The sequence below is a fragment of the Protomyctophum parallelum genome (genome assembly GCF_964188405.1).
Source record: "Protomyctophum parallelum genome assembly, chromosome: 6".
Taxonomy (NCBI): domain Eukaryota; kingdom Metazoa; phylum Chordata; class Actinopteri; order Myctophiformes; family Myctophidae; genus Protomyctophum; species Protomyctophum parallelum.
The window spans coordinates 7,201,670-7,216,770 of record NC_139701.1 but is presented as its reverse complement, the minus strand read 5'-3'; the positions used below and the strand labels follow the sequence as shown (position 1 = coordinate 7,216,770).

General features: G+C 44.8%; 1 protein-coding gene across 2 annotated transcripts in view; it reads right to left on the bottom strand.

Moving 5' to 3' along the window:
• prrc2c (proline-rich coiled-coil 2C) overlaps positions 1-13,318 on the bottom strand; it is a 39,591-nt gene extending 26,273 nt beyond the window's left edge. For both annotated transcript variants that reach the window (XM_083767572.1, XM_083767573.1), the window contains exons 1-11: positions 12,885-13,318; positions 8,446-8,618; positions 7,716-7,890; positions 7,336-7,448; positions 5,718-5,843; positions 5,228-5,526; positions 3,616-3,695; positions 2,851-2,987; positions 1,521-1,608; positions 1,274-1,427; positions 130-1,015 (exon numbers count right to left, since the gene is read on the bottom strand). In XM_083767572.1, coding sequence (XP_083623698.1) covers positions 130-1,015; positions 1,274-1,427; positions 1,521-1,608; positions 2,851-2,987; positions 3,616-3,695; positions 5,228-5,526; positions 5,718-5,843; positions 7,336-7,448; positions 7,716-7,890; positions 8,446-8,563 — 2,176 coding nt within the window. In that variant the 5' untranslated portion in view covers positions 8,564-8,618; positions 12,885-13,318. The remainder of the gene's footprint in view (positions 1-129; positions 1,016-1,273; positions 1,428-1,520; positions 1,609-2,850; positions 2,988-3,615; positions 3,696-5,227; positions 5,527-5,717; positions 5,844-7,335; positions 7,449-7,715; positions 7,891-8,445; positions 8,619-12,884) is intronic.
• Positions 13,319-15,101: the final 1,783 nt, after the last annotated feature.

Here is a 15,101-nt window from a genome sequence, read left to right as displayed (position 1 = left end):
GCAATAGCGCATTCATTTTACAAAACAATACACAAAGAGTTAGAATATGGACATTAGGAGGTTTAGGCCTGACAGCAACGATCTCTAAATCTTTCACACACATGCATCAGATTCCATGAGTGAGCTAACCTCTGCTGTCGTCTATGTTGAAATAGTCCCGGATAGGAGTGGGGTTCCTGTCAGCTTGGTTCTCCTCCACCAGAGGCCCTTCTTCGGCCAAGGAGTCCTCCGGTCCACTCGGAGGCTCCGGGGTTAAGACAACGGGCCTCTGCACGGGGACAGGGGAGGGGACAGGGGAAATGGGCTGGCAGGGCACCAAGTCAACCTCCTCCTCCAAGATGGGCTCCACTCTCTCCCTCTCCATCGTCTCCCTCTCTCCTTCTGCCACGTCCCTCTCTGCCATGTCCCTCTCTGCAATGTCCCTCTCTGCAATGTCCCTCTCTGCCATGTCCCGCTCTGCCATGTCCCGCTCTGCCAAGTCCCGCTCTGCCAAGTCCCGCTCTGCCAAGTCCCTCTCTGCCAAGTCCCTCTCTGCCAAGTCCCTCTCTGCCAAGTCCCTCTCTGCCCTCTCTCTTTCCGCCCTCTCTCTCTCCCTGTCCGGCAGAGGAGCTTGCATGACTGGGGGCTGGGGTTGTGCAATCGGCATAGAAGGGGGGGCAGGGCTGGAAGCGGGGGTCGGAGCCGATGGCGGAGGCGTTGCCTCTCGAAGGGCTCCGCTCTCCTCACTGGTGGCATCGGCGGCGGGTGGTGGTGGTGTGGGTTTGGTCTCGGATACCGGCCTGTGTTTCTCATTGAGGCGTTTAAGTTTTTCGGCGCACGCGGCAAGCCGCTGCTCGTCCATCCGTCTCTCCTCCTCGCCTCGCCTCAGCCTGGCTCGCTCCACGGCTTCAGTGAGGTCCGATTGCTTCTTGCGCTTCAGCCGCCAGGCCTCCGAGTCCTCCTCGCCAGCAGGCGGTGCGCTGGTCAGTGGTTTGGCCCCACGGTGGGAAACGCCACTCACCGAACGACCACCACCCTGACCAAAAAGAAGGGAACAATTTATCAAAACGACTCATTCTAATGATAATAAGGTATTCAAACAATGTCTAGCACAGAAGTCAGGATGCATGTCATAGGACATTTTGCATGTTACGTAAACTAAGCTATCATCATCATTCACCTTCACATTTTTTTGCACATTTGACCATCAATGGAAAATAATGATAATAAGCAGCAGCACATTGAGAACACAATAAGTACATCATTTAATAATTTTTGTGCACATCAGTCCCACCTGATTATAGTCCTGTGGAGGTGCACATTTATTGTACTGCCCCATGCTGCCAGGAGATGGCGCTCCACGGTCCCCCGACCCTTCCTTCCAACCCTCCTGGTTGTCTGATGTCCGAGATCTCATACGCTCCATTTTACCCATCGATTCCTTTTCCCTGGAAAAGAAATAATTTCCAGTTAAAAACCTCCACCACCTAAAAATTATCCGCTATACGAGACAAATCGTGAAACGAAGCCAAATGGTTTACCAATGTTCTCCTTTCTCCTTAGCAGCGTGGTTCTCCTCGTCATCACTGAAGTTAAGTTTTTCTGTGTAGTCCACCTCCAACTGGGCACCTGGACAGAAAGAGACATAGTACTAGTATAAGACAAGAGGCCAGTTCCCTGTCAACCTAACTAAAGTAATTTCCTTTCTATTTTATCATTTAAAATAAGAAATGTCTCACACACTGTCTGGATCTTGCAAAAAATGGTCTCTTTATCAAGTTGACGTTTCGGTCGTAAGACCTTCATCGGACATTTGAGGTGCAAATCTGCCTCCTTCTAAATATCACTTATAATTAAAACAAAAAACGAATCTTATGTAATATCATTTGTACTGCCTGATTAGAACACCGTTGCCCAGAACAACATCCATAGTATGGCGTTCCATATTATCCCTCCTCCTCGCTGGCCTAACTTTGTCTCTATTCACCAACACAATAGTAGATAGAGATAATAAAATATGCAATTTAACCCATATAGGCCGGACGTCGAAATAAAAAAAAAAGTCTTCTAAATCCTGACAGTTTTCTGAAATACCCATGTTTCTGTATCAGTGGTGCTCAATATTTCATGTCAAGGACGCCAAAAATGATATGTAATTGGCCACAGACCCCTATCTGAAAATATGTTGTTCCAGGAACCCCTCAGAAGCAAAGATTTGACTTAAAACGTCAGCTCTGAAATAATATATAATCAAAGATTTACACCACATTTTCAAGATTTTTCAAAAACAACAGACATACAAGCTTGTAGAACTGCTATTTTTCAATAGGGAAAGCATAACATAATGCTTAACCCATTTTGGGCGGGAACCCCTTTTGGTGTAATTTAGCTATTGAAAAATAGTAGATCTATAGTGGGGGCGGCGGTGGCTCAGGGGTAGAGTGCCTGGATAGTGGATGGTAACCGTAAGGTTGCCAGTTCGAACCCGGGCTCCCCCAGAGTTACTGTCGAAGTGTCCTTGAGCAAGACACTGAACCCCTAATTGCTCCCGATGTGCTAGTTGGTGCCTTGCATGGTTTCCGCTGCCATCGGTGTATGAATGGGTGAATGTAATGCACAATCTCTGTAAAGCGCCTTGGATAAAGGCGCTATATAAATGCACCATTTACCATTTACAAGCTCATAGCGCGCCACAGTGGCGCGCTACGAGCTTGTTTTTGAAAAATCGTGAAAATATTTATTTCAGAAAATTGGAGGATTTAGAAGAAAATTTAAAAAATGTTGAGGTCAGGCCTAAATGGGTTTAAACACCAAAAGGGGTTCCCCGTACAGAATGGGGTCAATACATCAATGAATCCATCAGCTACTGACCAGCCCAGCCCTCGTCGGCCTCCGTGTCCAGGTTGTCCAACTCTTTGAGCTCGGTGGCACTGATGATGGAGGGTCGGTCCGGGTCCTGGTGCCAAGACTGAGGGGGACCCTGGGGAGGCCGAATAGGCCGAGGGGCCCTGAGCAAACCACAAAGACAGTCATTTTAATGCAGCTTTTCTTTGTAATGAACAGTATGTTTTGTGGCCCAATGCAGGTCGGAGCCGTCTAGAACCGTCTAGAACCCCTTGCTAGAGGGAGGCCACCAAATACGTTTTGTTCTTTTACATTAATCACTCGATACCCTAGCATGATCCCTTTACTGAGGGGAACTTTAGCTGAAAATAGCAGATCTACAAGCTCACAACGCCTCACAAGACGTGAGCTTGCAGATCAACCATTTCCGGGCAAAGAGGTTTGGTGTAGGGGGGGGAAAAAGGAGCAGATCAAGTACAAGTTTTCTAAATATTGACTGCAAGTAGTTAACCGTCTGAAAATGCACATTAACATTAATCCAACACAACGCTACACAAGGATGGTGCTGTCAAACACATCTATGTGTAGTGGGTATAGTGGGGGGGGGTCATCTCTCTCTCTCTCTGCAAAGGGGTCCTTGGCCTGAAAACCCTTCAAGTACAGAGGAAACTGAGACGGGCTCCTAACCTGTGGGCCACATATGGCTTGGAAACAGTCGATTCCCAAGGATACTGTTAGGTGTTATGGGGCTGAAAAAAACATGTTTGAACATATGGAGGGCTGTGAACTCACTTGGCTCCATCTTGTTGCGAAGGGAATCTGAAGTTTGCTTGCCCTGGGACAAACGGCATTCGAGGATAGGCATGGAACATCTGCATAGAAACACCAATGAATCTTAGTTTAGACCATCACAAAGAGCTGTCACACTGAAAATATAGTCAGTACAGACTAGAGGTCACGCCGGGATTTTAAACTGCCAGACAGAATGTCTAGACATGTCAATTTTACTGGTCAGTGGTCATATAATTTTTCAATGCAAGCCAAGATACACACTGTAGTGTTACAGTGGTAAATAACCCATTAGTGCTTGACGTCGTTACATAGCTTAACAACATGAACACACTAACTAACTATGCGGCTCACAAGCATCGATACTGTGCATTGAATTCACATGATTTCTAACATTTGATAAATCATTGCAAAACACATCGCCACTGCACAGCAGGGTTTCATTTTGAAAGATAAACGATTAACGATGGTGGATGGCCTATTTATAGGTCTTATTTCATGTTGATTGAAATCGAAAGAGAAGCTAAATAACACTACAGTGTGTGCCTGTATTATAGAACAGTGGTCAATAAAGTGGGGTGCAGGGACCCCCAGGGGTCCTTGTTGTTAATACAACATCACAATCATTTCAATCACTTTATCCATTAATATGTTGGCTATTCAAAAATGACAGATCTACAAGCGCACCTTGTACATCTGCCATTTTTTTTAAAGGTTGAATATTCTTTTCTGGGGGTCCCTGGCACAAAACATTTTCAGATTGAGGCCAAATGTATATGAATTTGGGGGTTGGCACGAAAACATTTGAGAACTAGTAGAACACAATTCAGCCCCACTGCAGCAATCTGGTCATTTTACGCTCTGCGAAGTCGTCCACGTTCATAATGTGCCCCATGTTGTGGGTTGTAGTGACGGAGACTGAGTCAGAATTATCAGAAATGCCATGCATGCAGAGTAGACGTTACAAAAACAGAATTTGTCTAATTTGGGCAAATATTCCTTGTTCCACTTTCGTCTTTCCATTTTGTAGCTCGCTTGTGTGTTATATAAATACATGTTGAAGTTAACAGCCCTGTTGACAAGTGATTAAAGAAGATTCTTTTGGCAGTTGATGCAGAGCAGCAACAGACTATGATTTTGAGTGATAATAATTTTGTTTTGAGCTTAGCTTTTTTTCTTTTTACCAATGTCTTGAGAGAATCATATATTCTGGAATTCGTAATAAAAAACCCAGCCAAATCCAGAAATTAAAGGACGAGTTCACCACTTTTCAACCTATGTTCATATAATAGGTCCTCACTAATAATCATGAAAAAAATGAAAATGGAAGCCATCATTCTCACGATAACGAAAATCTAAATATTTTTGTAAAAATAATCTTGTTTAAAAAAAAAAGATCTGCCTAATGATGATGTCACTGGAAGACAGTTTCTAAACTGTCCACAGTCGTCCTATGAGACACAGACTGAGTAGAAAGAAATCGTGCCATTTTTTCATGATTATTAGTGAGGACCTATTATATGAAGATGGGTTGAAGAGTGGTGAAGTGGTCCTTTAAGTATATGATTTATGAACCAACTCCTACAGAGGACATGTTCATTATGTTGAGACTTACATAAGGTGGCATCATGCTCCGGAACGGAGGTTGTAATTGAGGTGGTGCGCCTGCAGGAGGCTGCTGCCCCCCATTGAGTTTGGGCTGCGGGGGACCCGGCAGGGGAATCCTCTCCCTGGTCTCCCTCTTCTCCCTCTGGCCATCACAGGCCAGGGTCCGGCCCGGCTCCTCAATCTCCCCAGGGGGCGAGGAGGTGCCGAGGCCTGTGCTGACCTCCTCGGGTGCCCTACTCTCCATTTCAGGGGGGCTGGGCGCAGTGATCAGATTCCTCCCACCTCCCTCACGCCAGCTGCCCACATCTAGGAGAAATTGAGAATGCACAGATATTGATTTTGCTTGACCTACTCTCATTGTCAAGGAGAGCATGATCCCCGGGCAGCAGCCATTGAAATAGGAAGCAATCAATAAACATGCACTGAGACAATGTTTATGTGAGACAATGTACATCCTGTGTGCATGTGGGTTTGTGTGCCAAAGTAGGCAGCCATACTTTGAGGTCTAAGGCTGGGGCCAGGTCCATAAGGCTCCTCGTCTTGACCTTCTGCTTTCTCCGCCTCACCGGCCGCCTGCAAGCTGGGGAACTCCTGTTGGAACTGGCTGCTCACACGAGGAACCCCTGTACAAGACGCAGCCATTATCAAAAGTTGAAGGATCACCAGCACTCACAGAAACATCCTTTGGATACATTTTAGGTGGGTACAGTACAGGCAGCCAAAAAACGCCATTTCGGCACAGACTTCTCCGGCATAGTGTAAAAAAACACTTATTTGTCATTTAAGCCGATGCCATCATTACACACAAAACAGTTTGGTCTCCAGTGGAATAATGAACCCTCAATGCTCAGCCGTTCTCATGTTCTATTAATGAAATGAAAAAACACTACAGAACTCCAACACAGGTAGTCATTGTCTAAAAGGCATCTTACGGCATTTTTGTTTCATGATTCAGTGTAGTGATAGAGCTAGGTTTTAGGCTTATTCAAATTCACGCCATTACAACAGTCAGCAACATGAGACCGAGCACCATTTTCATGATTAAACTCGGGATGTGGAGAAAAAGTCTATCATCTCGAAAAATCCCTGTTTTCCCCGTTGTCTTTGACACGTTATTATTGATTATTGATCCCACCCAGTTCTAGGAAAGCCCCGCCGTTGACGAGTTGATCTGTGGAATCCTTGGAATCCTTGGTATCTTTATAACCAGCTTCCAGCTCCTTCAGTATCGCATAAAAGTGACATCACTGTCACTTTTATGCGGGACCGCCCGGGTCCGAAACAGTTGAGAAATGACAGCTACCGTGTGGGGGTCCCTCTACTCTACTGTACTGTCACTCCCAAAATCATGTAATGGCTGTTAAAAACTCAGTGCAGTGTGAAGCTCAACAGCACCACATGGCTGCTAAAAACTCAGCTTCCCATCATGCACCTGTGCAGTGTGAAGCTCAACAGCGCCACATGACTGCTAAACACTCAGCTTCCCATCATGCACCTGTGCACAGTGTGAAGCTCAACAGCACCACTTTGTTACCCGTTGGTACTCTAAACAGACATACATATTACACACACGCACGCATACAAAGGGACACACATTGCTGTTCAATGGAGTGGGTGCACCCATAGATATTAAAAAGATATTGGCTGCTACAGTTCGTTGGAGAGATGTGTGTTGACGGGAGGGCGGAATAATTTACACTGGTACGCCGGAAGAGCGTACCTACTACGTCGTTTTTCATGTCAACATTCAAGTACAACTATCAGAAGATGTTACCCAGGTAATGAGTCATTCAACTTTTCCACCTTTCCAACATCATTGCTGATACAGCCTTGTGTGTCGCTTGTTTACAAAAAGTCTATTTATTTAGTTATTGTTGGGGCTTTGATGCAAATTGCAGCTGTAGAAGTTGTGTTGCTTAAAGGAATGCACAGTTGTGTTCTCCTCAACTGCTGCACAGCACACAAAAAAGGGTGAAAGAAATCGACAGACACGTAGATTTTTGGCCTGGATGAATCAATTTAGCCAAATACAGAGTCGTTCACATCCCTAGATGAAACATCCATGTTATGTGAGCACGTTAAACACCGGGTATAATTAGTTAGGATCTTACTCACCTTCTGGCTGTGTCTGTGGCTTGCTGTTGGCCCAGGAGCGGCTACCCCCAATGGAAAGCTCCGGAGTTGGGGGGGCTGGTGCTTTGGTCGGAGGCGGGGGAGTCTCTTGCTGCCTGTGGTGCAAAAAACAACAATAGGGGTTGGACGTCAAAGAGAGGAGTCACAAAGGAGGAGTCACATTTCTTGGGGAAAGAGCTGTATCATATGTAGGTGTGTTTGTGTGTGCATAAATATGAAACACTGCAACAAACATGACACTGCATACACACACGTTTTTTCTGCTGCCTCAGTTTAAGGGGTACCGCTAGCGGCGTATATGCAATGATTAGTTTTGGTTTTGTATGTGCGAGCGTGTACAGTACACGTGTCATTCATGTCACCTCTCCTCCCCTCCCTCAGGTCGAGATGCCCAGCCGCTGCCGTCCTTGGGGACGATGTTGACGTTTGGGTCGTTGCCCTTGTTCTCCGCCTTCAAGCTGGGCAGGCTGGCCGGAGGGGGCATGCGCCGGCTGCCAGCAACTTTGCCCAAACTCTGGAGCCCATGTCTGGCAGCCACTGCAGTCAGGGACAAAAACAATTAGAATTAGAATGTAAAGAAAGATGTTACGTGAGATTACGTCATACTACTTGTGCAAGGTTTCAGCCCGATCCAACTGCCTTTGACTTCCACTATAAAATGAAACAACACCTATGAAAATACAAAACCCATCGGTTTGCGAGATTGCACGCGCACACACAGAGACATGATAACTACCCTTTTTATTGATTTCATGCCATTTTATAAAATTATCCAGCAAGGCACTATACAGTGAGGACTGTGGATAGTGACACGCATGTTTGCAGTGCGTACAAAATTGATTTTCTATATCATGATTCATGTCAAGCAAGACATTCATGTCAAGCAAGATAGGCAATGTCCGAGTCTGTGTGTAATGAAACAAAACCAGTGTCTACCCGCTATCAATGAATGCAAAGTCAAACACTGTGTGCCTCACAGTTCACTCGCTGGCAATGGTAGGGTATTTAATTCTGCTGATATTAATAGTCGTGTGTGTACAGTATGTATGCACGTGTCTGCATGCAGATAAGAGTGTCAGTGTGTGAACTCACCTGCAGTTTTCTGGGTTTCCAGAGATTTGCCCTTGTAGGTATTGAAGAGGCTAAGGGTTGCATACTTTGTCTTGCCATCCTTTGCCTTGGTGCTGCTCTGCCCTGACTTCTCTGTCATTTCGCTGGAAACTCATCGAGTCTGGTCCTCTGGTCTCACCCCCAGAACCAGCTTCCTAAGACACACAGGAGGTAAAGGGGGGGGGGGGGGGGGGGATAAAAGGCAAACATGAGGAAGACTGGCATTAGTTCTAGACACCATTTTTTCACCCCCTTCTTATGCTCATGATTTGGCAGTTTTACGTCCGTATACTTTACTGAAAACCCTTGACGTGGATGTTGCTTACAAGACCTCACTATAAGAAAAATCACACCCATGTGAACTGAAGGGCGCTCTTAGTTATCATTGTACATCATGATGTAACATGTTGATTTGCTCAGACACATACTACGTAGATTCTCCATTCATTGTCAATGGGAATTTAACAAATATACCGATTTGCCCAGACACATGACGTACTGTAAATTCTCCATTCATTGTCAATGGCATATAATGTTTGTTAGGACAAATCAGCCAATTTGCTCGCCTTCATATGACGTAAATTCTCCAATCATTGTCAATGGCATTTAATATTTGTGTTAGGACAAAATCTACACTATAGCTGAATATAGGTCGGCTAGCACCCCTCAAAAATACTGGAAGGCGAGGCATCATCAAAACCGGCTTAACCCTCTTAAAATATGCACCCAAGAAACGATATCAGCTGCCAGCTGCTTTCCATTCAAAGTGCTGCTGAGACCAGGCCAACTTAAAGCCACTTGCTCTGCAAAGAACACACAGAGGGCTGAAAAGCCACACTGCATGGAGATAACACTGAGTCATACAGCGGCAGGGAAGCCTGTGTTATTGTGGTGAAGTGAAGGAATGAAACAAGTATGATGGAGAGGGAGAGAGACAGAAGTGAGTGATTCTTCCCACAACCGGAATGCTACCTTCTCTCTGCTCAAAGGGGCATGTCCTGTTGCCATGCCTGCACTACCTACGACAACAGGCAGAGTAGCCAATAGAGAGAGGCTGGGAGGAGAAACAGAGCAATAACCAGCAGGGGATGTGAAGGAAGAGTAGTTTCAAGTTTGTGTGAGTGTGTGGAGTGTTCAAGAGGTAGAGCAGAAGGGAAAAACCTGAAGCAAGACAGAAAGTGAGCAAGAGTGTACACATGTACAAGGATAGAAATATTGCACTGGAACTTCTGTCTCTTTCCCACAGTCAACTCAGGGGTCATTTATAATTGATGGAGAATGGTCCTGGTTGCCGGGCAGAGACAGTGGAGCACCTGACAGTCTCAGTCTTTGAAAAACTTGCCCTGGCTAACAGCATTCCTGCAAGGGGACTTCTCCTCAAATGAAGTAGAAGCAGCCATGCAGCGCTGCCACTGCTAACAGCAGTGTTACCCCTCTGGACCACACACTCTCAAACACACACAAAAGAAATGCAGTTTTATGTGTGTATGTATGTATATATATATATATAACATTTTAACACTTGTTCATTTGCGACTTACAAAAGGCCAGCTGGTTTGTGCCAAACGGTGTGCGTGTTGGGAGGTGTTATGGAAAGAACGAATAACGAGGTTCAGGTTGATAACGTGCAAGGCAGACAAGAGTGACAATGGTCCCCCTACTTCCCTACTTCCGTTAGGTGCCAGAGGAACCACAGCTGAATCCTGGATACTAGGGTCAGCCGAGGACAAGCCATGATTGCAACAGTTAACTCAACATCAAACATCTCCTCAACTTCTCAGATGGTTTTATCAGTTCGACTGATAAAACCATGAGGGGAGACTGAAAAAGACTAAATACAATGAGGGGAGACTGCAAAGGGCAAGGTTAGGAAAAAAGAAAACTAGAATCTTCAAACCAAATACCACTTCCATACCCTCAACTGGTTAAGCTCAAGTTCCCATTGTCTGATACTTACATTGACTTCTTCCCTGCAGTTACTACATTACAGTAAACACTTTTTTGGTGTCCTCCTTTCATCGAATGTCCAGCGGCCAGTATACCTCGAAAATGTATTTCTGCTAAGCAGGATCTGCCAAGTGAATAGTGAGTATGTGTTGGCTTCAACTAATGTATTTTGTACAAGGAGTGCGAACAGATCAGCCACACACTGGCAGGCTAGCACTTCTTGGCAAATGATTTTGTTCATTTCAACCACAGTTTGGGAGTTCAATTTGGAATTTTAAATGGCTGGTACATTTTCAAGCCATTATTAGCCATGGCCAGTAGCCAGTTTGGCCACTGTGGCAAATTAATTAAAACATTAAGTTTCCTGCCCCTGGTCAGGATGCCACCCCTCTACAGGAAGGCACCACATATCATGTGTCACACACCATCACTGCGAGAGAGAGACTGGTCAGTGAGCGAGTAGCTCTGTTGTCTGAATAGGCTCCCTATACTCTCTGCTACAACTCACAGGTTCTTAAAAATGCATTAAAAAGCCTTTTAATAATGTATTTTGAACTATATGGGAGAGTTCAGCCAAATTCATTTAATTATTTTAGTGTTTTTAGACGTACTGTATTTTACTTATTTTATGCCTGACCAGGACCTGGGTAATCACATTTCTTTCTGTACTTGTATGGAATGACAATAAAACTCCTTGAACCTTAAAGACACACAATTCACAATTTCTAAGCTTTTAAATGACTGCGAAGGATGCAGTGAAAAAGAGACAGTCGAGAAGTCCAATATCTTTAGTTTATATTCCTAAACGTAACCTCAGTAAAACTATGCCTAAACCTAACCATTTTCCTAAACGTAACAGAACCTCAGTAACACTATGCCTAAAAGCGTATCCTCATTCAAACAAATACTAGAATACAAGAACCGCTCAGGCAAGTGTTCTGGGCCGAGCCTTCCGGTTATCGGTAGAAAGTAGTAAAAATACCATGTACCGGTACTCTGCCATTCCTAGTCCCTATTCCCTACACTCACTCCTCTTAACCATTTAGTCTGTTAGTCACATACAGATGAAGGATGCGGTGGGCCAGGGTGTGGTGAAGGATAAGGACTGTCAGCCAACCTCAAACTATTGTGGCTCTGCCATACCGGACCATCAATACCCCTGACCGGGAGAGGCCCTTGGGGAAGGGACTGTAATATTATCTCACTGCCGCCCAGATAGACAAACAAGACATAAAAGGCACTGATAATTTAACCTCATTCATTCATGAAAAAAACATGCTGGCCTCTGGTATGATTCATGAATGCCAGAAAAAACAATGTACATAAATCTAAAGAAAAATAAGCTCACGGAATGATTAATCGAACAAATGGAAAGCCTGTCAGCTGCTTGATTTACATACTTAACCAAAGTTTAAATCCACTAAGACTTTTAGTCACAAGGAAATGTCTAGCAAGATTTTTGGCCCCATGTTTCTATATTTAATTAGGCATATTTCCATCTCCAGCCCGCAGTACATATATGATCCGATTAAATACAGTGGCTGACTTAAATCAATAAGTCACTTCCATCAAATCCCTTGTGCATTACAAAACCTTTAACACATCTAGTTAGGACGAAAATGCAACTCCTCCATCAAAAATCAGGAAACAGCATTGTGAATCCGGTGCACTCAATCATTCTCAAAGTCTGCCGATTGAGATGTCATAAATGATTCAATGACATCGCCATTGAATCATTTCAAGACATTCACTCCCTGAGGCCAGACTCGACTGGAGCTGTACATTGATGCACAAAAAATGTACCCCCCCAGTGCAGGGAAATCTTGAATGCTTCCTGTACCATCATCTAAACGGATTGACAAATCATAGTGCTCATCAATCCAGATAAATATGCCAACATCTAAATGTGGAAATCCAACACAATTGGTCAGAGAAAGATACTTTAGGTCTGTCAGCTCATATGACTAGCCCAAATTGTACTTTTCGTTCATGTTTCTATCAAATAAATCGGTGGCATTGAAGATGAGTCAGGCCATCTTGCTGCTTCATGGACTAGATTACTGGGTGGTGGGCAGAGTGGTTCTGGACGGTACACACACACACGCGCACACACGGGCCTCTCCTCTCCACCGGGAACTCACCCGGCCCCAAATAATGCCTTCACCGCAGCGACTTTATCTGCAAACCGCCAACACACACTCCTCAATCTGCCGGCAACCCCAGACGGGTTTTGATTCCAGATGTGCAACGTGGTGCCGTGCTGCTGTGCTGAGCGGCAGGCAGAGGCAGGCCGGGCGCCGTGCATCGCTTTTTAACATACTTTCGCTTTGGTCCCGGTCGCCATCATCACATCCACACACTCATTCACAGCGCAGCGGGCTAACCAGCTAGCGCTGATTGCGAACATCATGGACATTTACACCCAAAATCATGCCACGGGACGCATTACAACATCTCTGGCCGTGCCAACCCACCTGCAGCCAGCCGCCAGTCGGTTCTTCTTTGTCCTCTTGTGTCCCGTTTGCCCTGACTAGAAGTCTGAATTTGGCCTGGTTTTGTGTGTATGTGACTGTGTGTGTGTCTAGCCGGCGGATTACAAAAGCTGTGGGCTAGCCTGCTAGCCTGGCTCGGCTAACGATGGTTAGCTCGTTTAGCTCGCTGGCCACCAGCAAGCTGCTCTGGTCTACACTCCGTCCCGTCCTCCTCGTCCTGTTTTTATTCCTGCACGTCCCTTCAGACTGTCAGCCCGTCCTCTCTCTTTGTTCGGACGTTAACGGGGAATGGCTACGGGTTCGTCCCGTGGTTCCTCTGTCTTCCCTCACCCCGTTCTATCTCGTGTGAGACGGTTTGGTTTCTCTGTGGTTGAGTTGAGTGAGGCCCCGCTGCTCGCGCCGCGGCCTGTCTCACAATCAAAGATGGCAGAACGAGGTTGCCAGATTTATCGACTGTTATCACCTTTTCTGTAACGCCAAATCCCGGGTCGGTTTTATTTTTATTTTACGGCTCATTATTTTACATCATCTTTATGTTGGTGTTTTTAGTATTTAAAACATGTCTGGAAAATGGTGACAATCCATGTAAAAAGTAACCCCCCCCCCCCAAACTGTTGATTGATTGAATACGATTGATTGAATAGTTATTAACAGTTTGCAGAAAATAAACACAGTACAGTTCAATACAAGGTCTGCAAATTAGAGGGTTTAAACACAATAAAGCCTACCTATGGCTTGTTTCCATTGAGGTCCTTGACTTCCAGAGCTATAGTGTCGAATTCATTGAAACATTTAATGTCATTCAAATAGACAGTAGACCTACGTACCTGGGAGATGATGCTATATAAATAAAGCTTTATTATTATTATGCAAAAACATCACATACATATGTGATTTCTACTCGTTTATATATTATGTTATTGCATAGTAGCTTATTGTATTTGTCTGTCATTTCGATTAAGTGCAAAAGACCCTAATGGAAACAATCAAGCCATATTGCTTCCATGGGTATATTATTAGCAGACCTTGTATTTAACCGTAGGCTACTTTCCTGTGCTTATCTTTGCAAAAGCTATGGGCAATTCTGGAAATTCTGAGCACACTATCTGGACATGAGGTCACCCAGTTCAGTTTGGGAGATGATGTGATGTGTGTTTAATTTAATATAACAAAGTGAAATATATAGATCATGCCATGTGGCTCGATCACTCTCACCACAAAAGCAGACCAAAATAACGGTCACGCTTAGGCCTACTACTGTAGTAGGCCTAAGCGTAGTAGTAGTACATGTTTTAATCACAAACATTTGTAAAACAGGCGCACTTACGTACTTGAAAGACCTTATACCCAGTTTTGCAAAACCTGGCAACCCCAATGCCGACAAGTTATGCGTGGACGATTCCTTTTCCGGGGTCCTTGGGTCCTGCTTTCTGTGCGGCGGTTCATTTGAAATGAAAACACTTCCACGCTCAACCTCGGTTACCTTTTACCACAAAAGGAATAGGCCTCTACACAGGACTATTAAATCATCATCCTTCGACTGTCGTCGAGATCCTAGATGACACCGTTGCCACGTCTTTTCATCGGATCCTGTCAGCTATTGCAGTTCTTCTTGGAATGTCCTGTGTCCCACTACCCCTGGAGATTGTGTCAGGATGTGTATGAGGCCTGGTTCCTCTGGACGATTGGGGCATTTAAATTGGGGGAGCGATCGCTATAGCAGGATTATTAAGACAGAATATGAAATGACCTTCATGGAAAAAAATCCTACCTTTAATAATATAATGTAAATTGTAAAAGTAAATAGAAGCAGAACAAATTTCCTAAAGTAGCCTATTCAATTAAAAATCACACCTGCAGTGTGAAGTGAGCAGTGCCTTTGATGAGTTGATCTGCTGCCTGCAACTAAACATTTTCATGTCAAGGACCCCCAAAATGATACTCATTAGCCCACGGACCCCCATTTGAAAATATAACCTAAGGACGGTTCCCCCATAAGAGAAGGGTTTTACAGCTCTAGCAGTGATTCTCAACCAGTATAATTTCAAGGACCCCCAGTTTGACATGTATTAGACCTCCATTTAATGGCATTTCTATCTCTGGGTCTTTCTGGGACCCACAATTTATATTGTAAAATCAATTTAACTGAGAGTACTATAGCTCTGGTCCAGAGCTATTAAGAGTACTACAAAGAGAGCC